This window comes from Callorhinus ursinus, unplaced genomic scaffold, assembly GCF_003265705.2.
Source record: "Callorhinus ursinus isolate GAN/ISIS: 27379988/994484 unplaced genomic scaffold, GSC_fseal_2.0 scaffold89, whole genome shotgun sequence".
NCBI classification, from domain to species: Eukaryota; Metazoa; Chordata; class Mammalia; order Carnivora; family Otariidae; genus Callorhinus; species Callorhinus ursinus.
In genome coordinates this window covers 479,263-504,133 of record NW_027397151.1, presented here as the reverse complement: position 1 = coordinate 504,133, position 24,871 = coordinate 479,263, and the positions used below count along the sequence as shown (strand labels likewise).

Sequence of the window (24,871 nt, the reverse complement as noted above, 5' to 3'; positions counted from 1 at the left end):
GGTGTCGCCCTCCCGGGTGTGCACGGGGCAGCTGCCTCACAAGTGACGCCGACAGGGGCGTCTGGCCACCTTGTCGGTGGAGTGTGTGACGCGTGTTCTCGGGCCATGAGTTCGAGCCCCGTGGTGGGGGTGGAGATGACTTAAATGAAGAAATAAAAACTGAAAGAAAAGAAGAAACGCCGCCAGCTAACAAGCACAGAGGAGAAAAGGAAGAAACCAGTCATTGTCACAAATAACGCCGTGGGCTTCAGGGGGCGCGGTCGGGGGGCAGAGGGACGGCCCAGAGGATGGCAGGGGTTCCTCGTGGATCATGTGCCTGATATGGGACATATCCAAAAAACGTAAGAAACTCTTACCACTCTAGGAAAAGACAACCCAATTAAAAGCGGGTAAAAGATAGGAAGAGACGCTTCTTTAGCAGTAGACGCCCCAGCAGTCAGCATGCACATGGAGGCGTGAATGCGAGCTGCCGGGGGGCGGGGGCAGCCCTGCACACCAGTGGGGCGGCGGCTGCCGGCCGAGGGGCAGGACCAGCGTCGGCGAGGGTGTGGGCCCCCGTAGCAGAAGACCGCAGACGCGTGGCTTCTCCTGAGGCCTCTCCTCACGTGCCAGGCTCGAGCCACGGTGTAGCTTCCTATCGGGAGGCGTGCTGGGGCTGGTCCTCGCTGTGTCCACAGGCATGTCATCGTGCTCTGTGCTGGGGCATGGAGAGAGGGCGATGTGCCAACTGTGTCGTTCAGTTTACTGGGAGGAAAGTTTCATAAAGAGGCTCTGCGCCTCAGCTGTTGCTTGGTGGTACTATTCTTAGGGAAAGCAGGATAGATGCTTGACTTTTTCCCAGTTTTCCAGTTTGGGAGTTTGAATTTATTCCTGACTTGTGATCGATCCCTTGTCCCCTTCAGAAGAGTAGTTTTTAATGCCATCAGTGGTACTTACGTTTAAATGCAGACGATGATGTCAGTCTGTTGTAAGCCTTATTGTTGTTGAACTCAAGGGTCCCCTCTTCAGCTGTTCCTGGGGCCCCGCCAGGCGCTGATGGGGAGTCAGGATATTCCTCACTCACTCCCAGGCTTCTGCCCCACACCCGGCATCAGCCATATCTCCAAGGAACCCTGGTTTCTTCTCTTGGGAGATGGTCTCTCAAGACCCATCATGCGGGCACGGGGGACCCTTTGTTGCTGGCTCAGTCATTGTCCAGTGAGCAGGGCCAGGGAGTGCATGCACGGGCATGAGCATGCCCACAATGTGTCCCTGAGCCCGAACTGCCGCTGCCGGCCCCCCGAATCTCAGCCTCGTTTACTTGTCTTTGGTCACATCTACTTGGGGGGGCAGGCAGGAATCCAGCCCGAGTCCTGGCTTTTGGGGATGCAGTGGGTAGAAATAGGCCGTGACCAATGCATTTGCTGCTCCCCCAGGGCTGCACATGGAGCTGGAAGACATTGCAAAGCTTAAGAGTGAGTGTGGCCCTCCCCCGCTGCTCGTGGCTGGGTGGGCAGCACCTGACCACCCCTTGCCCCGCAGTGATCCTGCTTCGCCTGGAGGGGGCCATCGATGCTGTCGAGCTGCCTGGGGACCACAGCGGTGTCACCAAGCCAGGGAGGTAAAGGACAGTGGGTGTGCCAGGCTCTCCTTCTGGTCCATCTGCCCTGCTCCCACGCCTGTGTCTGGGTTTTGGGGGCCCATGAGGGGCCACCGTCTGTGCACTAGGTCATCTTGGGAGTCTCGGGACTACTGTGTATGCAGGCACAGCTCCTGGCCCAGCCCTTTAGAGTGAGACGCTTGCTTCTTCACGCATCTTCCCACCAGCCGCCCCTTCTAGCCTCTGTAGGCCTGGATGGCTCTGACCAGGGCACAGGGCAGCTGGGTTTATTTCCCAAAGGCAGACAAGGGATCATGGCCTGGGGCTAGTTGTAGCTTTCCTCAGGGCACAGCCGGTGGCTGTGCTGGGATCCAGGCTCGGGTTCTGGAGGTGTGGAATGTTCTAGAATGTGCTGCCTTTCTTCTTCCCGAGCCCGTCTGCTGCGCTGCGCTCAGAGCCTCACAGGGCTCCCACTTGCTTCCCAGATGAGCCAGGCTCCTTGACCAGCCCTGCCCATGCCTCCGAGGCCCAGACGGCAGGACTCCCCTGCCTCCCAGAGCTGCCCTTGGGGGCCTTGCCTTCCCCTCAGCGCTCCTGAGGGCACAGGCCTCTCTCACTTCTGGGTTTGTCCTCCAGAGTGTCTGAGGGAAGGGAACAGCAAAGGCCACTGGCTGTCAGCAGCTCCCTGAGCGCAGTCTGGCACCCTGCCTGAGCCTCTTTCCTCCACAGCTACATCTTCGAGCTGTTTGCCGAGGCACAGATAACGTTTCAGACCAAAGGCTGCATCCTCGACTCCCTGGACCAGATCATCCAGCACCTGGCAGGACGTGAGTCCCCAGCCTGCCCTGCAGCCCGTGGCTGTGTTGGCCCCCACACTGGGCCTTGACTCAGGGCTGTAGCCACAGCCCCAGGCGGGAATGTCACCCCCGGAGCTCCCTTTCTGACTGCGACATTGGTGGGGGGCGGGGATCGGTGTCATTGGATGGGCGTGTGTTTTGTAAAGCACAGCCCAGCTTTTCTGTTTCCTGGTCAGTCCCTTTAGAGGAAAAGCGGTGAGGGAGCTGGTGGGTCCGTGAGCCGCGGGTCCCACCAGCCTCTCTCCTGAGCCCCCCTGCGCATCCTGTTTCCACCCCGAGGCTGCACTGTGGGCCCACTTCTGCTGAGCGGGGTCTTATTCTCATCTCGGATGGCCAGCCTTGCTGTGCTCCTGGGCCCTGGAGTTGGCCTGGCAGTCTCAGGCTTCCTGACCATAGAGCCTCTTTACTCACCCTGCCGACCCCCAAGGGCATGCTCCACACCAACACTGGGTTGAGGCCGAGCTTGCTCGAGGCTCCTGAGGGTGGAGGGTCTGGTGCCTTCCCCCGCTGGGGGCATGGGATGACCAGTATCTACTGTTCCCACAGGTACAGGGCTGTTCACCAACACAGCGGGCTTGCAGAAGCTCTCGGACATCATCCAGGTAGGGACGGGCTTGCGGCAAAGACTGGGCGTCTTTTTTCCTGATGGAAGTTAAGGGGTATGTTCTTATCCTGAAGTTATTACTGATTCCAGGCTTGGCGCAAGACCAAGGCACCCACACCAAGTGCTTCGAATCAACGGCCTCTGAAGCGCGTTCCCTCTTGCCCTGAAGGCACACTGCCAGGCCTTGGGGGAGAGGGCCGTGCTCAGCTGCTCTGGTCAGTCCTGTCCAGGGCAGGTGCTCAAGGGCCAGGTGGCATGAGGGCCGGGCAGAGTCCCCTGGTTTTCAGACAGGCTTAGTGGCTGCCGCCTCGCCGTCTGCCCTCATCTTTTCTCAAGTTATTTCTTAAATCAGCTTTTCAGAGGAAAGTCGAAACATGAGCCCATCAGAGAACGAACGGGCATAGACTCTGTCTCCCCAACCCCATATCTGGTCCCTGGGCCAGCCCACCCAGAGAAGCATTCAGACTTTTAGGGTGAATGCATTTGGGCAGTGCTTATCAGCCCAGGTCGGGCCCCTGGGGCTGGCTTTCAGAGTTGGCAGGCGTGGTCAGCATGTCCTTTGGGATCCACTTTGGGGTGGGGGCCAGCCCCCAGGGCTTGCTGAGCCCCTCCTGCCTCGTGCAAACCCTCAGTTTCCCTGGCCAGGCAACTGGTGGGGTCAGGACACACCTCAGGGTCTGTGGACGTGGCCACTTCCTGCCCCCCAGTGTGCTGACCTGTGTCCTGCCATCCTCGGGTCCAGCTGAGCCATTTCCTCGGTTCAAATGGACGAGCCAGGCTCTGTTTCCCTCGGTTGGGTGGCTGCCAGGCCGGCTGCTGAGGGCCCTCTCTCGTCTTGCTAGGCCTTTCTGAAGAGGACTCTCAGTGGCCCAAGGTCCCCGATGAAGCCAGGGCACAGGAGCCCCCCATGCTCTGCGGTGTGAGAGACTGCCTCCAGGCGCTTGTGCTCTTGCCGCGTGGCCAGGCCGGGGTGGGCCCGGCACTCAGGGTGCCCCTCGCTATGTGAGGGCTCAGGGCTGGAGCCTCGTTTGTGGTGCAGCTGCCCTGTGTCTGTGCACCCCGGCGGGAGGTCTGCAGGGGGGCGGCAGGAGGGGTGACCTGGCAGCCCAGGGAGAGCCCGGCGCACCTCCCACAGATTCGCCGAGGCCCCGCCAGCACTGTCCTCGAGTGTAAAGTGTGGGCAGGCGTTGTCCCGGAGGTGCCGGGCTCTGCCTTGCCATCCTCCCAGCACTTCTCTGAGGGGACAGCAGGTACCCCAGACCGCTGCTGCCTGGAGCCACAGCCCCTTGTGACTGTCGGGTCTCCGGCACCCTGGGCCCTGTCTGTGGCTCCTGCCAGGCAGGCCCTTCCCTCTGCGCTGCTCTCCACCCATTCTCCCCACTGTTCTCAGGGTCCCTGCAGATGAGGGGCCCTGGGCTGCAACTGCTGTGCCCTCCCCAGGTGCCCTGCTCCGAGGCAGCCCTGGCCCTCACTCCCAGTCCTGTGCAGCCCCCTCCGCTCCCCAGAGTGCCTGTTTATGGGGCAGGATCGTTTCTCACAGACTCACTGGAACCCAAGCACCCCTCACCCCATTGGTTTGGAATTTCCTTTGGCACCTGCTCTAAGCAGGCCTGGCAGATGACTCAGTGTCCCTGCCTACCTGGTGCTGCCTGTGGGCCTCCTTCTTACTCTGCTGTGTCCCTTCCAGCTGGAGGGGGTGTGATGGGGTGGTTGTTCATTCCACAGCTGGCTCCTGTGGGAAGGTGGGCGCACTGGGCCAGCCTTGGGACCTCAGTGGGTCAGTGGGCTGGCCAGACAGGCAGCCAGTGGTGAATACACAAGGGGCTGCACCATGAGATCCCAGCTGGGCTGAAGAACCTTGCACCTCTCCAAATTCAGATCCCTCAAGGTAGTATGAGAAAGGGGGTCTGCAGCTGACCCAGACTGGAGACTGCAGGAGGCAGGCTGCGGGAGGGACAGGGTGGGTGTGCGGGAGGATGTGAGACCCGCTCGCCCGCTGAGCTGGCCCTGACAGGAAGCCAGTGGTCCTCAGGGCTGCCGGTACGGCCCCACCACGGGCCCGGGCATCAGGCAGGACGGGGCACCCCCTCCTGATTCTTCTGTTGGTCTCCTGTGCTGCTATCTTACTCAGTTTTCTTCTCAGCTCTAAAAGTCTGTCACCTGGTTTTGTCGGGGTTCTAAGTAGAGCATGATGGCGTTTGTAACGTGCAGCACCCGTGCCTTCCCCAGGCCAGGATTTACCCGATTGTTGCTTTTTCTCAGCTCGTTGCCTTGGCTGAGAGTACAGCTCTAGTTACTTGCGTTAGGGATCACTTTTATCCTTTTAGTTCTGGGGGTCAACTAAGTCCTTCCCCTGGCTCCCTGACTGCCCCAGGCCTGCACCCTGTGAGAGCATGTGGATGGGCTGCCGCGGGGGAGCGCCTGCAGGGAAGGCTCTGTCTGCAGCACAGTGGGGCCTTCCGGGGGAGGGGACAGACAGGTGTGAGCCCCCGCCCCTCAGCCTGCAGTCCCCTGCTGGGGATGCTGCCGGCTCAGCCCTGGGGCAGGGGACAACCACACCCTGAGCCTCTGTCTCCCGTGTGTGGGGGCAGCCCGGCAGGAGTGGTGGCCTCCACTGTGTCCTGCTGACGTTGTCTCTCGTGTCTGCTTTCCAGATTGTGTTCAGTGCAGACCCCGCTGAGGGCACGCCCGGTTCCATGGTGGGGCTTGGGGTCTCTCAGTCCTACAAGGTAGGGGCTGCCTCCTGGGCAGGGGGCTCTGGGTGGGGGTCTCAGTCCTACAAGGTGGGGGCTGTCCCCAGGGCATAAGATTCCTGGGCTGGGTCTCGGGGTACCATCGTCCATTCTGTTCCTCCAGGTACATATCCATCCTGATGCCGGTCACCAGAGGAAGGCTCAGCGGTCAGATGCCTGGAACACCACGGCAGCCAGAAAGCGAGGTACGGTGCCTGGCGGGGCAGGAACACACTCAGCGCAACCCCATGTCCTGCTGTGGGTTTCCAGGCCCCCTGCCCTGAGTGCAGCCTGCTCCGGGTGACCTCCCAGCTCCCCCCTGCCAGAACCCTTGGAGACAGACCTCAGAGCAGGCCGATGGCCCAGAGCCTACCCAGAGTCACCTGCTGGGCATCCAGTGAGCTAGGGTACAGTCAGGTCACCCGCCCCGCCGGGGACTCTTCCACAAGAGGTCCGCCCACAGGAAGGCCTGGGCACATTCACGTCAGCACCGGTGTGCTGCTTGAATGCCGTCCCACTGAGCAGAACAGGTGGGGCCGTCTTAGGCCCCAGACCATGTCTGAGAGGCCTGCTGTCTGATGGCCACCGAGGTTCCTCTGGTGCTGGTTCTGTTGGCCCTGGGGGGTCAGGCCTAGCCCCGCACCCCACTCTGTCCACGTTATTGGTCTCACCAGCTTCTGCATGTCCTAGAGCTGGGGACGCTTGTGACGCAGGAGGATGGGGTCTGTGCCAGGCATCCTGTGGCTTTTGGTGTGAAGCTGGCTTCTTCTCCTGGCCAAGGTGTGTGGCCCCATGGCACCCAGCCCTGGCGAGTGTCCTGGCCACCCCAGGCAGAGTTCAGCACCCATTGCAACTTGGCGTTTCGAGTGGGGTTTGCAGGACACATGTGGGGCGGTGGGTCCTAAGGTCAGGTGTGCTTCCTGTCCTCGCCACTCCTCAGCATGGCTGCTTGGCCCGGCCCTGCCTGCCTGTGTTCCAGGCCCAGCCCCCAGCCCCACCAGCATACCCCTTTCAGACATGCTGGCCACAGGCCCTCTTGGAGCCAGGCCCTTCCACAGGAAAAGCAGGGCTGGGAACATGGACAAGGCCAGCGCCAACTGGGGAAGCTCACAGTGTGACCTTGGCAGGTCACCTGGCCTCTCAGAGCAGGAAGTAGCTTCCGTGAAAGGCGGGGAGGCCAGTGCCCCCCTCACATGTTGTGAGGTCACAGGAAGTGGTTCGCGCCAGCACCCGAGGCCTCCCCCCACGTCTGCATGCTCTCCCCATGGGACACTGACATAAGCAGGGTGTGCAGGTATCAAGGGCAAGTGGGGCGTGGTGTCCCCTGTGTTCTGTGTACCTCGGAGAGCATGTAAATTCTCAGAAATAGCCGCTCCCTGGGTTGGGCATTTGTAGGAAGTTGGTCCGTTGCTGACCTTACCGAGAAGTTAGGATGTGGGTGAGTGCGGGGAGGGCCGGCCCTGTCCCCAGGCCTTGCACGGAGAAGGGACAGCTCCCAGCCCCCACGGCCCTCCCTGTCACAGGGCCGATCCTGACCCAAAGGTGGAAAAGGCTTTTCTGGCCCCAGAAAGTGGTTTGTTCTTTACTGGAAACATCCCTGCTGACCCGTGAGCTAGCCCGGACTTTACACTTCTGTTTAGAGTCGTTCTGCACGTTCTGTTGTAATGTCCTAAGCTTCCAGAGCCAGGTGGGGGCCAGTAGGAGACAGGCTCCCTGTGAACCTTGTTGTTGGTGATGTCCCTGCTGGCACCTGCCTCCGGGGGAATGTGGGTTCCTGCTGCCCCTTTTGTGAGCAGAGGTGGGTTCTGCTTCCTTCCCACTGTGCCCCTTGGCCAGGGGCCTGTGATGGCAGCCGCCATGCCTGCTCGGTGTGCCCTCGGCCACGTGTCAGTCTCTGTGCAAGTCTGGGTTGGGGTTGGCTGTCCTTTCTGGAGGTGACCCCGGTGTCTGCCCCTGGGGGCCCACTCCGGGTCTGCTTACACTCCCAGGACGTCTGAGGGAGGAAGGAGGGCCCCGGCTCAGACGCTCAGATCAAGGCCCAGGTGGGCCCTCCCTTGCTCAGACTTGTGCATGTGGGGTGTAGGGGCCCGTGGCGGGCTGCCCCTGTGGCAGGCCTCACATGTCTAGCCCAGCCTCACGCTTGCCCCCCTAGGGAAGGTGCTGAGCTACTGGTGCTTCAGTCCCGGCCACAGCATGCAAGAGCTGGTCCGCCAGGGTGTCCGCACCGTCATCCTCACCAGCGGCACGCTGGCTCCCGTGTCTTCCTTTGCCCTGGAGATGCAGATGTAAGGGCTGCCCCATGCCCTGTGAGGGTGGGGGTCCCAAGGCCAACCCTGGCTTGAGGATCCTGGGGTTCAGGACCTCACAGGGGCTGCCCTGCCGCCCCCAGCCCTTTCCCCGTCTGCCTAGAGAACCCACACGTCATCGACAAACAGCAGATCTGGGTGGGGATTGTCCCCAAAGGCCCCGATGGAGCCCAGCTGAGCTCTGCCTTTGACAGACGGTAGGGGGCCTGGTGGATGAGGAGGTGGGCTGGCTGTGTGCCACGTGCCAGGACCCTTGTGACCGTGGGCTCTTGGCTTTGTGCAGGTTTTCTGATGCATGCCTGTCCTCCCTGGGTAGGGCACTAGGTGAGTGCCCGTGGGAAGCCCTGACCCTCTGTCTTGGGCTCCCACCCCGTTCCCGGGTGTCTGGGGAGCCCTGCCACGCCTGCTTTCCCTGGTGGGAACCGTTGGCAGCCTCTGTGAGCACCCCACCCTGCTGAGCACAGCCATGGCCCTTCTAGGCAACATTGCCCGCGTGGTCCCCCACGGGCTCCTGGTCTTCTTCCCTTCCTACCCCGTCATGGAGAAAAGCCTGGAGTTCTGGCGGGTGCGTCCCCCTTCTGTGTGTCCGGGTGGGGAGGAGGGCCCCAAGCGGCCAAGGGCCTGGCGGGGCCAGGGCACATGCCTTGGTCTGAGATCGGACAGGCGTGACGGGCGTCCCTTTCCCCATTTCTTCTCACAGGCCCATGACTTCGCCAGGAAGCTGGAGGCCCTGAAGCCTGTGTTTGTGGAGCCGAGGAGCAAAGGTGGCTTCTCAGAGGTCTGAGCTCTCAGGGCTCCACTGCCCCTCATGGCCCCTCATGGCTGCCCTGGGCTGGCCACTGTCCCTGAGCAGGGGCTCGCGCGGACCTGACCGGTCTCCTCTCAGGAAGTTGCTCCAGGCCCTTGTGTCTGAGGGGCCAACACTGAAGCAAGGCTCCACCATCCCCTGCCCCTGCCCCAGCCCTGGGGTCCCCATGCTTTCTGGGAAACATTGAGCAGGCTCTGTCAGCCTGGGAACCCGTGCTGTGAGGAAGCGCCTAGAATCCTGCTGGCCCACCTCCCAGCCGGACAGCTATTTATCTCAGAGGATGAGACCTGGGGTCTCACTCCCACAAAAGGAAGGGGCTGACCAGTCTCTCCTTCCAGGTGGTGGACGCCTACTATACACGAGTCGCCTCCCCTGGGTCTAGTGGGGCCTCTTTCCTGGCCGTGTGCCGGGGGAAGGTGAGGCTGACAAGGGTCTGGGTCCCATACTCACTGGCCCCTGTCTGGTCCCTGTGCTGGAGGGAAGCTCGCAGCTCGTGACCTGGGGGCTGCAACATGGTGGGATGGGCCAGCCCGACCCCCCCCCCCCCCCCGGAGCCCCAGGTCCAGCAAGCGTGCGTTAGGAGGGCATAGCCCTCCTGCCCCTCACTGGGCAGTAGACAAGCAGTGGATCACTGGGAGTGAGCGCCCCCTCGAGCTGCAGGTGGGAAGGATGGCGGGGGTTCTGCACGTGTGAGAGGCCCTGGGGGCTGTGAATCCCACGCAGGGCCTAGCCCAGGGCTGGGAGGCTTCCCTCTCCCTGCCCATATGTGGATGCCTGTGCCTCTGAGGGTCTGGGCATGGCAGACGGGGGAAAAGAGTACCCACTGCTCCCCAGGCCAGCGAGGGCCTGGACTTCGCGGACATGAACGGCCGAGGTGTGATTGTCACGGGCCTGCCGTACCCTCCACGGATGGACCCCCGGGTTGTCCTCAAGATGCAGTTCCTAGACGAGTTGAAGGGCCGTAGTGGGCCTGGAGGCCAGGTGAGGGGCCACAGGCTTGTGTGGGGGCAGGTAGGAAGGGTTGGAGCCCCCGTGACCGAGCCCCCCCGCCCCCCCAGCTCCTCTCTGGGCACGAGTGGTACCGGCAGCAGGCGTCCAGGGCTGTGAACCAGGCCATCGGACGGGTGATCCGGCATCGCCAGGACTACGGGGCTGTCTTCTTGTGTGACCACAGGTGTGGCTCTCTGCGGCTCGCACAAGACCCCTGCCCCGCAGCCTCTTGGGCACCAGCTGGGCGCTGGTCCTTCCCTTGGCACGCCTGGGCCTGGGCCTGGGCCTGGACTGTGGGCTGTGGGCTGTGGGCTGGGTAGAGCTCCCAAGCTGACAGCCACCCCCTGCCAGGTTCACCCATGCGGACGCCAGAGCCCAGCTGCCTTCCTGGGTACGCCCCCACGTCAAGGTGTATGACAGCTTTGGCCACGTCATTCGGGATGTGGCCCAGTTTTTCCGTGTTGCTCAGAAAACTGTGAGTTCCTAATGCCCGGCTGGCTGTGTCCTCATGCCCTACCCAGGGGAAGGGTCTCTGCAGGACCCCCAACCCCCTGTGCCTGTGCAGATGCCCGTGCCAGCCCCCCTGGTCGCTGCCCCAAGTGTGGCTGAGGGAGAAGGTGCTGTCTTGGTGGCTGTGTCGCCTGGCCTCCTCTCCACCAGGAAAGCCAAGAGTCTGGACGTGCACGTCCCCAGCCTGAGGTGGAGACCTGCAGGTGCGTGTGCCTGGGTGACATGGCCAGTTGGGGGCCCTGCAGGGCGGGGACCTGGGGCCGCTTCCAGCCAGCTGGTGGCACGCCTGGCCCGATGACCAGAGTGCCTGGCTGAGCCCGAGTGTTGCGGGGGCGGGGGGGGGGGACGACCTGACTTGAACCGCCCCCTCCCGTCCCCCGTGGTCTCCGCTGCTGATGCCCGTGCTCCGCAGGATCGCCAGCCGTCAGGGACGCCGAGAGCAGCCTGTGTGTGGAGTATGGGCAGGAGCCAGGCCTCACCCAGCGGAGGCCTGTGGGACTGCTGGCCGCCCTCGAGCACAATGAGCAGCTGGCCGGGGCACCTGGGCACAAGGCCTCCCCTGGGGAGGAGGAGGTGCGGGGGCTCCACAGACAGACAGACCCCCCGCGCTCTGCCACCTGGCCGCTCTGTGCCTGCCCTGCCCCAGGCCCTCAGCTGGGGTTCACCCTACACCCCCTGTGGGCTCTGTGGGAGTTGACACGGGCCCGTCAGTGTCCAGCTCCTACTCCACCAGAGGCCAGCCCTTTCTGGGGTCCCGAGCTGTGGGGGGACACAGCTTCTCCCCTGGAGCTTTCGCACTGAAGCTTAGCTCCGGCTGGACCTGGAGCTCCCTGCACCCTGCTTGCCTCTGGGTGCGTCCCCGCCCTTCTGTGTCCCGCTCCGTGGGCCCTGGGGTGAGCCCAGCTGCGACAGCGGGTGGCAGCACCCCGCCCCTGCCATCTGAGCCCCCCAGGCACTGTAGCAGCTCACTGCCTGAGCCACGAGCCACGAGGGAGCCCAGTTGTGCTGACTCGGGAGAGGGCCCGTCTCCCCGGGTTTGGGCCCCAACAGTGTCACAGGGGGCTTTGGGGGCTCGGAGGGCACGGCCAGGACCACTGTGTGTCACCCTCAGGCACAAGGCCTCTCCACCGTGTCCCTCCCACGTGAGAAGAGGCGTGCCCAGGAGCAGAGAGCAGGGCGGAGGAAGATCAGGGTGGTCGGTGGTCGCCAGGTACATGAAGCACCCACATGCATATGGGGGTGGGGTGAGGGCAGGAGCCCCAGGCTGCATGGCCCCCGGTGCTGACCGGGGAGTGTGAGGTGGGGGGCCGGGTCTGAGGCAGGGCCTCCTTGCTGCCTTCCCGAGGGGCAGTGTGGCCCCGTACCCTTGGCTGTCCGAGGCCTGCGCCATCCCCGCCTTTGTTTGGCTGGAACGTTTAAATGAGCATCTTCTCAGCCTCCTGTCTTCGTGGATGAGCCTGTTCTGACCACTCCCAGGACCTCCTTCTGCCCCCTGGGCTCAGGCTGCATGGTCTCTGCTGCCTCCCAGCATCTGTGCCGCTCTGTGTCAGGGCCCTGCCCCGCACAGCTTCCAAGTCTCTTTTCCATTTTAACTTTTCACTGTGCGAGCATCTCCGAGCCCAGTAGAGCTCTCAGCAGCAGCCTGCGCCCCAGCCGTGCAGCGTTGCCCTGCCTGACCTTCTTCGCCTTCCCCAGGCCCCACAGTGTCTCCTCGACCTGGGGTGGCTCCTCCGTACTTTTGAATCCTGCACACTCGTGGTCAGCTTTGGGCCTCGCATTTAGTTTTCCTCTTCTGGGACAGCACTTTATGGATGATACGCCAGGGTCCAGCTGGACAGAAGTCAGGTTTGGTGTGGGGCCTGCAGCCAGACCAGCTCCCCCAGTCAGTGCTCATGTGTGGGCGCTAACGTGCCCAGCTGTGGGGAGGGCCTGCTTCTCAGCCAGCCTCAGAGGAAAGCACTGAGAGGCCCCTGAGCTAATCTGAGCCAGGAAAGCTCTGGAAAGCCCCATGCACCACTTGTCTTTGTCCATGTCCCTCAGCTTCTGGGAATAACTGGGCGGGGCTGTGGGGGGGGGGGACTGTTGCTATCGGGAAGTGGGCAGGGTGCCAGGGGCCTTGGCATCCGGCCAAGCTGGACAGAGACTGGGGAGCCTAGACCTCTCCTGTCTGCTTTCTGGGCTTCCATGCTGGGGGTCCAGTGTGTGGGCCTGAGATGTGCAGCAGAGAGGAGGCGTGGGGATGTCAGGAAGTACCCCTTCCTGTGAGCTGACTGCCCCTTGAGCCAGGGCTGCCTGCTGCGTGGGTGCAGGGGACTTGGTAGAGGGCCAGGAGCCGCCAGCCCAGGGTGAACAGATCTGCACTTGGCCTCTTCTGCTCCCAGAGGGGCACGTCGGCCTTAAACTGAAGCCGCCACGATCCCCTCCCTCCAGCCCAGCGTCACCATGCCTCGGGACGAGGGCACCCTTCCCAGCAGTTGCTCTCTGCAGTAGTGGCAACCCCTCCGGGAAGCATGGTGGCCCCGGCTGATGGGGCGTCCGGTCCTGTGTTGAGCAGGAGGGGCCGGCCGCCGGTACACAGGTGGGCAGGGCCAAGCTGTTCATGGTGGCCGTGAAGCAGGCGCTGAGCCAGGCCAGCTTCGACACCTTCACCAGGGCCCTGCAGGACTACAAGGGCTCCGACGACGTGGAGGCTTTGCTGGGCTGCCTCGGCCCACTCTTTGCTGAGGACCCCAAGAAACACAGCCTGCTCCAAGGTGCTCTGGCCTGCGGCGGTCACCCGTCGGGGGGGAGGGGCAGCGCCACAGCCGCTGGAGGGGGTGGGCACCGGGGTCCCTAGAGAAGGTGGGGGGGGTGGCCCGTGACCCCAGAGCCCCCGGCTCAGCATGTTGGCCGCATGGTGGAGCCCGCAAGCCCAGACGCCCCTCCCCACAGGCTTCTACCAGTTCGTGCGGCCGCACCACAAGCAGCGGTTCGAGGAGGTCTGCCTGCAGCGGACGGGCCGCGGCTGCGGCTTCTGGCCCGAGCACAGCCTTCCTCAGAGGCAGTGGGCACCAGCAGCCGAGGCCCCCAGTGGTGAGCGGGACCCTCAAACCCACCCCCCGAGAGCAGGGCAGGCAACTGCATGTGTGTGCCCCCCGGAGCATGCACGGCCCAGGCGCAGGCCCCCTGTGAGTCGCACGAGCATGGTGGGCCCTGCACCTCCAGAGCTTGGGAGCTTCTGTCTCCATTCCGTAGCCGACCCCTGAGCAGGGACTTCCGCAAGGACAGGTGTCATGGGGACCTGGCTTAGGAAGACCCCTTGACCCCTAGCAGGGGATCTTCCAGCCTGAGAGTCACCCCTCTCCTTTCTGGGCTTGGTGTCCACTGGGGTGCGTCTGTGCCATCTCCCTGGGTGCAAATCTGGGTCTCCCTGCTGTGGCCTGAGGAGGGTTGTGGTCTCAGTCTACCCTTGGATGGACCTGCCTTCTCCCCGGGGAGCACTCCAGACCCTTGGGGACCGGCTGGATAGCTCTTCGTGTGCCCATGTTCTTTCAGGAGAGAAGGGGTGGGACTCAAAGCTGACCCTGTCCCAGGGTGCAGCCAGGCAGCTGGACCCCGGACAGCACCTGAACCAAGGCAGCCCCCACCTGGTCCCCGGGCCAGCCCCTGCAGGTACCCGTCCCTGAACCAGAAATAGATGAAGACCCCTGGCGGGGAGGAGTCTCCAGGGGGGTGGGGTGGGGTGGGGTGGGGGCCTCCTCTGGTTCTGCACCTCCAGAGCGAGGGAGGTGGCTGGTGTGAAGGGGTTCTCAGGACGCCCGTGGAGCTCGCTGGGCCCCCAGGCCCCTGGCGTGGTCCAAGACCTGTTACCTTCTCACCAGGAGAGCCCAGCAGTTGTCCCAAGGAGGGGTGCAGAGCCCCCAGCGCAGAGAAGCAAGGCCAGCCTGCTGCGAGCGCCTACTTGGCGGATGTCCGAAAGGCCCTGGGGTCCGCAGGCTGCAGCCAGCTCCTGGCGGCACTGACCGCCTACAAACAGGACGATGACTTCGAGAAGGTGGTGGCCGTGGTGGCCGCACTCACAACCTCAAAGCCTGAGGACTTGCCCCTGTTGCAGAGCAAGTGGCCACGGGAGGGGACTTGGGGTGGGGGGGCTGGGAGGGACTGGGGGCAGGGCTGAGCCTGACCCTCCCCCCACAGGGTTTGGCATGTTCTTGCGACCCCACCACAAGCGGCGTTTCCGGCAGACGTGCACAGACCTGATGGGCCCGGCTGCCCGGAGCACAGGTACTGGGCCGCCAGGCCCCCAGGAGGGGAGCCCCACTGTGCCTCCCGACCTCGCGCACGGTGCTTCCAGGCCAGGTAATCCAGTGTCCCCCGACCCCCACTCAGCCCAGCAGGCAGAGAAGCCCCAGCCGCCTGTCAGACTCGCCCCTCTGTCTCCAGGGCCCCCCCAGCAGGAGACACCCCGGAGGACCCAGAGCAGGCTGTCGGCCTGCCTTACCCGGAGGCAGGCTGGGGATGGCGGGGCTCCCAGCCAGCCCCCCAGCGCCGCCCGCAGGCACGCCCCGTCCGAGTCGGGTAGGTCTCGGGAGGGGCCACAGGCAGTGGTGGCCGCGGGGTGGACGAGCTGCGGCATGCTCACAGCGGCCCCCTCGCAGCAGGCTTGGCGTGCCCTGGCTGCAGGGCAGAGGACACGGTCCCCTTCCAGTGCCCCTCCTGCGACTTCCAGCGCTGCCGGGCCTGCTGGTGCCAGTTCCTCCAGGTTGGCCGCGGTTGGGCAGCTGTCCCCCACCCGGTGGGCTGGGGAGGGGCGGGCAGCGGCGCCTGTGCAGTGCTCCCTGTCTCCACAGGCTTCTAGAACATGCCCGGCCTGCCATGCCCCCGCCAGGAAGCAGAGCATCACGCAGGTCTTCTGGCCAGAGCCCCAGTGAGCATGGCAACCCTGGGGCAGGCTGACACCGCGTGGACACGGGTCTCCCTGAGGGGTCTGCGCCCGCCTAGACGCCCCGAAGCCACCTTGGGGTCTGGGGTGGGTTGGCTCACTTCCCTTGGCTGCCGGCTTGTGGGTGGAGCGTCAGGTGCTCAGGACTGGAAGGTGGGGGGGCTCTCTGCTCCCTCCTCCGCGGGACGTGGGTGGGCTGTGGACCTGCTTTTAATCAGGTGACCGGCTGTCTAATAAAGTTGCTGACACCCTATTGGGGCTTGGCGGAGGGGTTGAGGGTGCTGGGAAGATGTGGGCGTCTGAGTGGGGTCCCCCTCCCACCCTGTCCGCGCAAGGGCATGCCGAGCACTTGGTCCGCCCAGCGGGGTGGGAAGATGCGGGACACCCGAGGGGAGCAGAGCCTGGGACATCCCCACGCCGCAGCACCCCCGCTGCTGGTCCTGGTGCAGGGGGGCGCCCTCACAGGCCCGATGCCTGGACTCCGCTCTCAAGCCGGCTGGCGCCAGACGGGGGCAGGGAGGGAGAGGGGGCTTCCTGGTGAGGGAGGGACCGCGGGGTGGTGACGCTGCGGAGAGCCGGGGCACGGGTCAAAGTGTGGCCCCCCGGAGGGCGTGAGCCCTCCCCCAGAGGCGTGGCAGGGCCAGCCCATATAGGCCACCACCGCAGCCCGTCAGAGTGGGGCGGCAGCGGCCGAGGGCGGGGCTGCCGGTGCCCGGGCGCGTCGTCCTGGTGCGTCCCTGCTGCTGGGCCCCGCGGAGGCCGAGCCGCTGCCCCAGGGAGAGCCATGTGGACACCGGAGAGGCGGGGCGCACCGCCCCTGACCCGGCCGAGCGCGCTGCGCGCCCTGCTGCTGGCTCTGGCGGCGCACACGGCCGCGGCGGCGGGCGCGCTCACCTACCCGTGGCGGGACGCGGAGACCCGGGAGTGGCTGGTGTGCAGCCAGTGCCCCCCAGGCACCTTCGTGCAGCGGCCGTGCGGCCGGGACACCCCCACGATGTGCGGTGCGTGCCCTCCACGTCACTACACCCAGTTCTGGAACTACCTGGAACGCTGCCGCTACTGCAACGTCATCTGCGGGGAGCGCGAGGAGGAGGCGCGGCCCTGCGAGGCCACGCACAACCGCGCCTGCCGCTGCCGCCCCGGCTTCTTCGCGCACGCCGGCTTCTGCCTGGAGCACGCCCCGTGCCCGCCCGGCACCGGCGTGGCTGTCCCCGGTGGGCCGCGGGGGGCCCGGGGGGGCGGCGGGGCCGGCGGGTAGCGGCCCCGGACGTCAGCCACCACTGAGGACAGCGCCCCGGTCCCCCCTGACCCCTTCCTCCCCATCTCGTCCCCAGGCACCCCCAGCCAGAACACGCAGTGCCAGCCATGTCCCCCTGGCACCTTCTCGGCCAGCAGCTCCAGCTCCGAGCAGTGCCAGCCCCACCGCAACTGCACCGCTCTGGGCCTGGTCCTCAACGTGCCGGGCTCCTCCTTCCACGATGCCCTGTGCACGAGCTGCACGGGCTTCCCGCTCAGCACCGTGGCGCCAGGGGGGCCAGGTGAGTGGGGGGCGGAAGGGGCCAGGGGAGCGGGGGGCGACGGCAGCCCTGGAGCACGAAGCATTTAGCTGGCTGGCCTCTTGTGGTTTCAATGCTGGCAGTGATGCTCTCCCCCACCCCCCCGCCGACCCCCCGGGGGAAACGGAGTCCCAGAGAGTCTAAACCGCTTTCTGGAGGTCACACAGCACTGTGTCATCTCACCCTTGCACCCTGGGGCCCCTGGCCTCTCCCAGCCCTGTGCCTACCCCCCAGCACTCCCGCACCTCCTTGCTGGCCCGGCCTTCCACCTCTGCCCTGAACCCACGGGCAGGGACTTCTCTTGCTGGGTGTCCCCCTGGGGCAGACGGAGGCCTCTACCACTGCGTCCTGACCCTCCCGCAGGGGCTGAGGAGTGCGAGCGCGCCGTCATCGACTTCGTGGCTTTCCAGGACATATCCTCCAAGAGGCTCTTGCGGTTGTGGCAGGTCCTGGCGGGCCCGGAGGCCCAAAGTCTGGTGGCACCGAGGGAGGGCCGCACAGAGCTGCAGCTGAAGCTGCGGCAGCTGCTCGCGGAGCTCCGGGGTGCACAGGCTGGGGCGCTGGGGGCGCGGCTGCTGGGGGCGCTGCGGGAGGCCAGGCTGCCTGGGCTGGAGCGCAGTGTCCGCACACGCTTCTGGGTGCACTGAGCACCCTGCCCCCCGTTTATTCTGCTCCCAAGCTTTGGCCCCACGTGGGCATCATCCCCATGGCACCAAAGTAACCTCAACTGACCGACTAGGCTCCTGTTGCACTAACAAAGTTTATTTTTTATAAAGCCGTTTTGTAAAATGGGTTGTGTGAAACTATGTGTGTCTACGGATTGCACGGTGGGCACATCTGGTGGGGACAGCCCCCCCGGGGTGGGCCCTCAAGCTCCCCACGCTGCTTCTGCCTGCTGGTCGCCCCAAGTGGGACCGACCCTCGATGGGAGGGATCGTTAAGACACGCCAGGGGGTAGCAGGTGCATTCCTTCCAGCTGTGGACACCACGGATGTCCCTGAGGCTCACTCCATGACCCCCTAGGTCACGCTCTGTAGCTACGACAGTGTGGAGGGAGGGTCACACCAAGTCTAGGGGCTCTGGCAACAGGACCCAGCTCGGACCGGGCAGCAGAAGCCTGTGCCCTGTGCCACCAGAAGACCCTGCCCCCTCACCCTGCCCCTCCAAGTGAGCCCCACCCAGTCCCAGCACAGGGGATTTCCCAGGACCAGACCGGCCAAGGACCTCCCCCAGGCTGGTGCGTCCCACACCTTTTCTGGGAAACAAGGCTTTTCCCCTCAGGCAAGCTCAGAAAAGGGCTGGATGGCTCCCGGGCAGCGTGGGGGACTCCCAGCCTGTCCCATGGACCCTGGAGCGCCGTGCCTGATCCCCATGAGGAGCCCACGACTCCCTGTGAGTCACCTCACCTGCAGCTGCCTCCCCAGCCCCAGCCCGGACTCAGCCTTTCTCAGCAACCCCTCCCAGGCTCCCACCAGGGACCGGACCTCAGGAAGCCACCAGGTGCCCGGCTCCGGCTCAGCCATTCCTGCCGAAGCAGGAAGACGGTGCCCGGGTAGGTCACAGCTCCAGCCTTGGGGGCCCCTCGTGCCGTGGTCACTGTGCCCAGACAGCTGGGAGTCCACACCCAGGGTCAGGTTCCTGGAAGGGCGATGGCCAGCAGCAACTCGGACCGCCGTCCTGGACACACCCCAGCCAGCTCCAGCGGGGGCCATGTCGGGAGGGTCCCCAGGACCAGTCTCACCCGGAGAGGGGGCCCTGCTGCCAGGCACAGCCCGGAAGCGGGTTTCGAGACAGCCTGTCCCTTGCCCCCAGCTGGGAATGAAGGCCCAGCACAGCCCCAACCTGGGCTCCACGGGAACCCAGCCCACCTTCCCAACGCCCCCACCATGCACCCCCACCCCCAATGCGGGCAACTGGCTGTCCCAGATTGGCCACAGACACTCGGAGAGGGGACACTCACTCCTTCCCCTCCTGCTGGGGATCAAAAGGTGATGTCAGGCCAGCGGACAATCTCCTGTGCCCCGTCCTGAGGGCCCAGAACCCAGGGCCCTGCTGGCCTCCAGCAAAGGGGGCCAGGTCTCCCTCCCTCAAGAGGACACCAGCCCCCAACCCAACTCCACGGAGAGCAAGGACAGTCATGACCCCAAGGGCCTCCCCCGTGGGGGGGGGGGGCTACACGGAGCAGCTCCGGGGAAGCCCGTTTCCAGACAGGACCCCCTGGGGAAGGCAGGCAGGGCTGCTGAGGCAGCAGCTCCAAAGGGAGACCTCACCCCAGCAGGCCCGGCAGGGGTCATGTGGGGGCCCTGCTGCCCCAACTCCCCTCAGCAGAAGCCTCCCGATACCTACACTTGTATGGACACAAGGACAAGTTTGTCTTAAAAGAAAAAACAAAGCAAATGAAGAACCGAGAGCCAAGCAAACCCAACCCCCAGGACTGGCAGCAGGGAGCCAGCAGGAGCACTCCTCTGGCACTCAGGGATGTCGTGGGCACCAGCGGGCACCAGCCATGCCTACGTGATGTCCCTCTGCCGCGGCGGCCGGTGCACGTTCCGCACGACGCACTTCACCATCCACTCGATGCCCTCGCGTACCCCTTTGCTGTGGAGACAGCAGGCATGAGGGGGGGGCCACCTGGGGCCCCCAGCCCCCGGGGCAAGAGCCCCACTCACCCCGTGAGGGCCGAGCAGGCCTGGGTCAGGCAGTCGCGCCTGCCGATCTTGGAGGTGCAGTCGCTGAACGCAGTCTTGATGTCAGGGATCGAGAGGCAAGTCTGGGGGAGGGCAAAGCAGTGAGGAGCAGGGTCCCAGGCACTGCAGGACACGCCCTGGCCCCTGGGGCAGGACACGGTCTTGGCGGTGAGGGGCTGGGCTCAGGGCTTCTCTGCCTAGAGGAATCCTGCGATGAGTGGTCTCGGAGAGAGGAAAGAAGTAGCACCGATGGTCCACAGGAAGTGAGGGGCAGGCCACACGAAGTGACCTCCAATGCCCCTGACCCGAGGGCACACGTGCTGCACAAACAGGCCCCGCAGAGCCTCCACCCCTGCAGACTGCCACGGAGCAGCCACTGCCCTGTAGAGCCCCCCACCCCACTGAGCAGACTGCCACAGCCACTGACCTGCAGAGGGCCCCCCCACACACACACACACCAAGCAGACTGACGTGGAGCAGCCACTGACCCACAGAACACCCCCACCCAACCAAGCAGACTGCCACGGCACAGCCACTGCCCCGCAGAACCCCTCCAGAACAGAGCAGACTGCCACGGAGCAGCCACTGCCCAGCTGAGGCAATCCCAAGGGCAGCAGACTGGCCAAGGTTGGAGCGGACTCCCACCCTGGGATCCCTTTGCGCTAGGGTCTCCCTGCCACACCTCCAGCCACGCCAGGGGCAGAGGGATAGGCCACGCCTGCCCTCCTGTGGAGAGAAGCCTGCACCTTGGAGGGCTCTGTGAACCCGGGACACACACGGCTTGGGGTTTCCAGCTGGGGGCACCTTGTCCCCCAACTCCTGGCGATGGGGTACGCTCACTCTGGGGACCACAGGGTGGGCTTGCTGCGATGAGAGGCTCACCTCAACGTCCTGCTTGTTGGCCAGCACCAGGATGGGGACACCGCCCAGCGCCTCACTGGTGACCATCTTCTCTGGGGAGCACAGAAATACGGCAGTGAGTACCCTTCACCTGCCTCCGACTGTTGAGGCCTGCCCACCCCTCTACAAGCTTGTGTGCTCACTCTTGGCCACGGCCCCATCTGCCTGGTGTGGGCCCAACCTCCTGCCAAGGCTGCAGACACAACGGACCTGACCGTTCCCCAGCCCCTCCCAGCCCTAGCCAGGCTGTACGTACCAAACGCTCGCTTGGACTCTGATAGCCTCTCCTCATCCGTGGAATCGATGACGTAGATGACGCCATGGCACTCTGCGTAGTACTGGGGAGGAGCAGAAAGGGGGTGCTGGGCCACAGGCACCGGGCCACCCCTCCCCAACCGGAAGGCCCTTCTGGGGTGCCTTTAGGGGGTGGGAAGGTGGGGCGGAGTGGCGATGCAGCCCTAGACTTCAGGGAGGGCCTGCTGGCCTTGGGCAGGGGGTGGCCACCACCCTCTGTCCACTTCCCAGGTGCTGTGCCCCCAAACTCCACTTCAGCATCTGCTCCTGAAAACCGCCTGACTGCTGGCCCGATGGGGACTGAGGGAAGGGCAGGACTTGGGAGCTGGAGCCCACGCGGTTCTGGAAGGAGAGGGAGGGCACTAACCAGATCACGTGCCAGTGTGGACGGCAACCGTGGTGGCCATATCGCTGCTAAGTCACAAAGACCACCAAGGGGGAGAGGCAAGGCTAAGGACCAGGCAGGCCAGCAACACGGAGCTCCGCAGGCTGGACTGCGGTCAGGACAGCGCTCAGCCCTGGGCGTGCATACGACCATGGTGCCAGAGCCCAGGGCCTGGGGAAGAGTTCTGCGCAGACAAAACTGGACAGACGCACCAAGTGGGGCATGTGAGGGGTGGGCCCTTGGAGTGTGGGGATGGGGGATGCAGCCACAGACTGGGTGAGTCTGCCCCAATCAGAAAAGAAGACTGGAAGTGCCCACATCTGCTAAGCAGACAGCATCTTTGCCCCAGCTGTCATGAGAGCCCAGAAACCTGGGAAATCCACGTTACACATGACGTGACAGGAGGCAGGACAAGCCTACGGCTGGTGAACGCGAGACCCTGAAGAGGAACAGGCCTAACAGCTCCGGGAAATTCTCAGATTGTAACCAGGGCATGCTGAAAGCTCCCACCCGCCCCATGTGAGACAGGCTTTGTATCTGCGCTTGCTGCAGAGAAGGAAGCCCAACACAGGTGGCCATCCGGGTTCTGCAGGCCGCCAAGTCACACACACAGCAACTTCCCAAGCCTACACGCTGGGTGACGGGGGGGGGGGGGGGGGGGGTTGCACGGCAGGAAGGGCCGCTGCATGGGGCTGGCAGCAAGCCCAGGGAGAAGGTCACCTCACAACCCCTGCAGTGTGTGACCCAGCCCAGGCAGACGGGTGGTCAGGTGATGGCCCGGCAGTGGTGAGAGCAACGGGAGCTGGACATGTGGGGCTGAGCATGAGCAGGACTGAGGGCACAGCAGGCTGCCTCGACCCCAAGGTACCCTGACAGCAGCATCACCCGTGGCCACGTACTGGAGATCTTTCAGGTGTGGCCTGGAGGGACAGCGGCCAGAAGTGCCCTGTGGCAGGCACAGTAATCCACCAGTCTCCTCTGTGTGGGAAGCTGTGGCCCAGGGCTGGTATGTGGACAGACCCCTGGGCAGCAGCACACAGCCTGGGTGGAAGCAGTGGACACAGGGAAGGCCCACCCGTCATCTGCCCGGGACAAAATGATAGCAAGCCCAACACAGCATCCGGTGTCAGACTGTGCAGGCGGCCACGCCCTGGGACGCAGCATCTGGAACAGGGGAAGCAGCAGCTCTACTTCCCACCCTCTTGCTGACCCACAGGGGGCTCTGCTGCCCCTCCTCACAGCTCTGGGCCCTGAAGGGTTGGGGGCATGGTCACCACCAAGGCACCCCTTTACCAAAGACTGGGCAAAAGACCTGCTGAGTCACAAACTCTGGCTGCCTGCTGGCCACGTCAGACACCGTGGCTTCAGGGACCAGCAGAGACCCCGCCCTGGCAGGGATAACCAACCCCAACAGCGGAGGCAGGGGGCCCGCTCCACGGGGGGCCGGGAAGCTCATGAGGAACCCAGAGGTCAACCAGAGAAGTGGGGCTCAGCAACCAGGGGTTCAGGCTCGTGATGAGCCACACCACCAGCTGGCGTGGTAGCTAGGGTGGAGGACGCAGCCCTGGAGAAGCCACCAGGCAGAGCTGTGGGTGCAAGCGGCGAGCAGTGCGCCCAGTGGATCCAGGCGATGAACCTGTTGGCTCCTGCAGGATGTGCTTGAACCCAAGAGCCGCCTCCCCAAATCACAGATGCCCAAGGCAGCCCACCATGGTAATGGACCAGGCAGTATGAATCCTGGTCAGCTTGGCCTGATGTGGGGCAGCTGTGAGGAGCGATTCTCCTCCAGGGGTCCCTGCTGGGCCACCCACTTGAGCTGACCCTTCCCCCTGCCCAGTCCCACATTCTCCCAGCTTCCCTCCCAGGAGCTAGTCTTCAACATACAACCTGCACCCCAACCTCCACCTCGGTGTCTGCTCCTAAGACCCTGTTCTGCGACAGAATGTCAAGTCCTGCTTCCCTCTCCACGTGGGTCTTGGTTCAGAAAAGCAGGCCCTGGCTTCGCTCTGCCTGGAGGACAGCCCAACCTAAATGGCCAGAGAATCTGTTGGTGACCTTCTAGCCACCAGACAGAAACTACAGCAGAGAACGCCTTCGAAGGAGACTGAGAAAAGGTGATTGGGTCCCAGCTGCTGCAAGCAAACCAAACTCAGGACCTGGATGCTCAGTTCCAGCATCTGACAACCAGTAAGCGTCGGGGTGAGCACTCCTGCGCTCCCAGAATCGGGGCAAGCGCACCAGCACTGCCAGCGTTGGGACAGGCCCATCTGTGCCCCCACTGTTGGGCTGCACCAACTCCACAAGGAGGGGGCTGCCTAAGGCAGAGGCTAGGTCTGTCCAGCTCACTGCTGGACCACAGGGCCCGGCACCAGCCGAGCTGAAATGAGCACACTGGTGGAGTGCCTGGGAGGAAGAGCATCACACTGGTCCCAGAAGTGCCCCAAACCTATGTCAGGGAGGAGGCAGTGGCTATAGGCCTCTGTGAGGACCCCCTCCCCGGATGCGTCAGAGGCCACCACAGAAGACAAGTCCTAAGGCAGAGGAAAGGGGGCCCAGCCACGGAGACTCAGGCCCCAGTGGTGACGCTGAGCATCCCGCAGGCATTGTCCCTTCCCCACACCTGTCTCTGGGCCACCTTTTGTCTTGTCCTATGGTGATCAGCAGCAAAATCTCCAAGTCAAAAGGAACTGAGTGTGTCCTTGCTCCTCTGGGAAGGACACGGGAGCTGGACTAAGACCGGGGGGAACCTCAAGAACAAAGCTGCTGACGAGAAAGAAACAAGGGGAATCCGCAGCCTCTGAGGAAGGTGAGGACGGGCGGAGGGTGTCACCTAGAGAAACATGGCAGCACATGGCCGGGAACCGTGTGCGGTGACTCTCTTACCTTGTCCCACAGAGACTGCAGCTCTTCTTGGCCCCCTAAGTCCCAGAACATGAGGCGAGCCTTCCCCACGTCCACAGTGCCGACTGGGGAGAGAGGGGGACAGGTGACGCCGGGGCCCTGGTCTCCGGGAGAGGGACGAGCTGCTCTGGGGCTCCCGGACGGCGGGGCCCACGGGAGCTGCTGACCATCTGCCGGCTGGCCTGTGGGATCGGCCCCACAACCCACAGCCCTAAGGGACCCCCTTACTGTTCAGACCCACGGTGGTCGTGATCTTGGACAGACTCATGCCCTTGTAGTTCTTGTTAAACCGGGTTTTGGACTGTTCCAGGAACGTCTGAGAAGAGACAGACGCGCAGCAGGTGAGGCCCGGGTCCCTCCAAGCCCGTTTCCCAAACATCCCTCCTTGGGTCTACAGCAGCAGGCGGGGACGAGCCGGCAGCCTCCGACGGGGCTGCGGTTCGGGGCGGACAGTAACCGCGCAGCGAGGGGTACGGATCCCCAGCGCCTCGGAGGCGTGCTGACCAGGAACAGGCACCCACCGTCTTGCCGGCGTTGTCCAGACCCAGGATCAGGATGCAGTACTCGTCCTTCTGGAACACGTACTTGTAGAGGCCCGACAACAGCGTATACATCCTGCCCTGGGCGGCGGGAGACACGGGTCGCGGGCCGGCCCCGCTTCGCGCTCAGCCTGGGGGAGGGGGCCCCATGGCCGCCCCCAACCCTCCCCGGCCGCCCTCGCCCCGCCCCCGCCCGCCCCGCGCGCGCAGCTCCCCGGAGGCGGGGCCGGCCCCGTCCCCCGCCCCGGCCTGGGCGTCAGGCTTCCCCGGGCTCGGCGGCGCCCCCGGCCGGCCCCGTCCCC

The 24,871-nt window shown here is 64.4% G+C and overlaps 3 protein-coding genes across 16 annotated transcripts in view; 2 read left to right on the top strand and 1 right to left on the bottom strand.

The window, feature by feature from the left end:
* RTEL1 (regulator of telomere elongation helicase 1) overlaps positions 1-24,871 on the top strand; it is a 38,734-nt gene that overhangs the window by 12,907 nt on the left and 956 nt on the right. Inside the window, exons 11-36 of one of the 10 annotated variants that reach the window (XM_073888358.1) lie at positions 1,416-1,454; positions 1,522-1,600; positions 2,309-2,406; positions 2,983-3,038; positions 5,695-5,769; positions 5,897-5,978; positions 7,925-8,057; positions 8,162-8,275; positions 8,362-8,402; positions 8,558-8,643; positions 8,779-8,856; positions 9,225-9,302; positions 9,721-9,867; positions 9,945-10,060; positions 10,228-10,351; positions 10,442-10,589; positions 10,799-10,959; positions 11,498-11,596; positions 12,941-13,139; positions 13,318-13,458; positions 13,921-14,037; positions 14,247-14,480; positions 14,563-14,724; positions 14,809-14,943; positions 15,027-15,127; positions 15,216-15,560. In XM_073888358.1, the coding sequence (XP_073744459.1) occupies positions 1,416-1,454; positions 1,522-1,600; positions 2,309-2,406; positions 2,983-3,038; positions 5,695-5,769; positions 5,897-5,978; positions 7,925-8,057; positions 8,162-8,275; positions 8,362-8,402; positions 8,558-8,643; positions 8,779-8,856; positions 9,225-9,302; positions 9,721-9,867; positions 9,945-10,060; positions 10,228-10,351; positions 10,442-10,589; positions 10,799-10,959; positions 11,498-11,596; positions 12,941-13,139; positions 13,318-13,458; positions 13,921-14,037; positions 14,247-14,480; positions 14,563-14,724; positions 14,809-14,943; positions 15,027-15,127; positions 15,216-15,296 (2,924 nt within the window). In that variant the 3' untranslated portion in view covers positions 15,297-15,560. Of the gene's footprint in view, positions 1-1,415; positions 1,455-1,521; positions 1,601-2,308; positions 2,407-2,982; positions 3,039-5,694; positions 5,770-5,896; positions 5,979-7,924; positions 8,058-8,161; positions 8,276-8,361; positions 8,403-8,557; positions 8,644-8,778; positions 8,857-9,224; positions 9,303-9,720; positions 9,868-9,944; positions 10,061-10,227; positions 10,352-10,441; positions 10,590-10,798; positions 10,960-11,497; positions 11,597-12,940; positions 13,140-13,317; positions 13,459-13,920; positions 14,038-14,246; positions 14,481-14,562; positions 14,725-14,754; positions 15,561-24,871 lie in introns of those variants that run through there. The other 9 variants (XM_073888356.1, XM_073888354.1, XM_073888359.1 and 6 more) reach the window with 9 other exon arrangements.
* On the top strand, positions 15,887-17,654 carry TNFRSF6B (TNF receptor superfamily member 6b). Its single transcript, XM_025865009.2, has 3 exons — positions 15,887-16,521; positions 16,642-16,845; positions 17,227-17,654. Exons 1-3 carry the CDS (start codon positions 16,092-16,094, stop codon positions 17,508-17,510), a joined length of 918 nt encoding a protein of 305 aa, XP_025720794.1. The 5' UTR covers positions 15,887-16,091; the 3' UTR covers positions 17,511-17,654.
* ARFRP1 (ARF related protein 1) lies at positions 17,605-24,694 on the bottom strand. 5 transcript variants are annotated; one of them, XM_073888369.1, is made up of 8 exons: positions 24,552-24,694; positions 24,259-24,346; positions 24,013-24,095; positions 21,112-21,327; positions 20,707-20,788; positions 20,433-20,503; positions 19,533-19,633; positions 17,605-19,461 (listed from the first exon to the last, which is right to left on the bottom strand). In XM_073888369.1, the coding sequence occupies exons 1-8, from the start codon at positions 24,642-24,644 to the stop codon at positions 19,374-19,376; spliced, it is 822 nt and encodes a 273-aa protein (XP_073744470.1). In that variant the 5' UTR covers positions 24,645-24,694; the 3' UTR covers positions 17,605-19,373. The 5 variants fall into 5 exon arrangements, with proteins under 5 accessions (XP_073744470.1, XP_073744471.1, XP_025720797.2 ...); XM_073888370.1 differs by having other exon boundaries at positions 24,268-24,346; XM_025865012.2 differs by having other exon boundaries at positions 24,272-24,346; positions 24,552-24,614.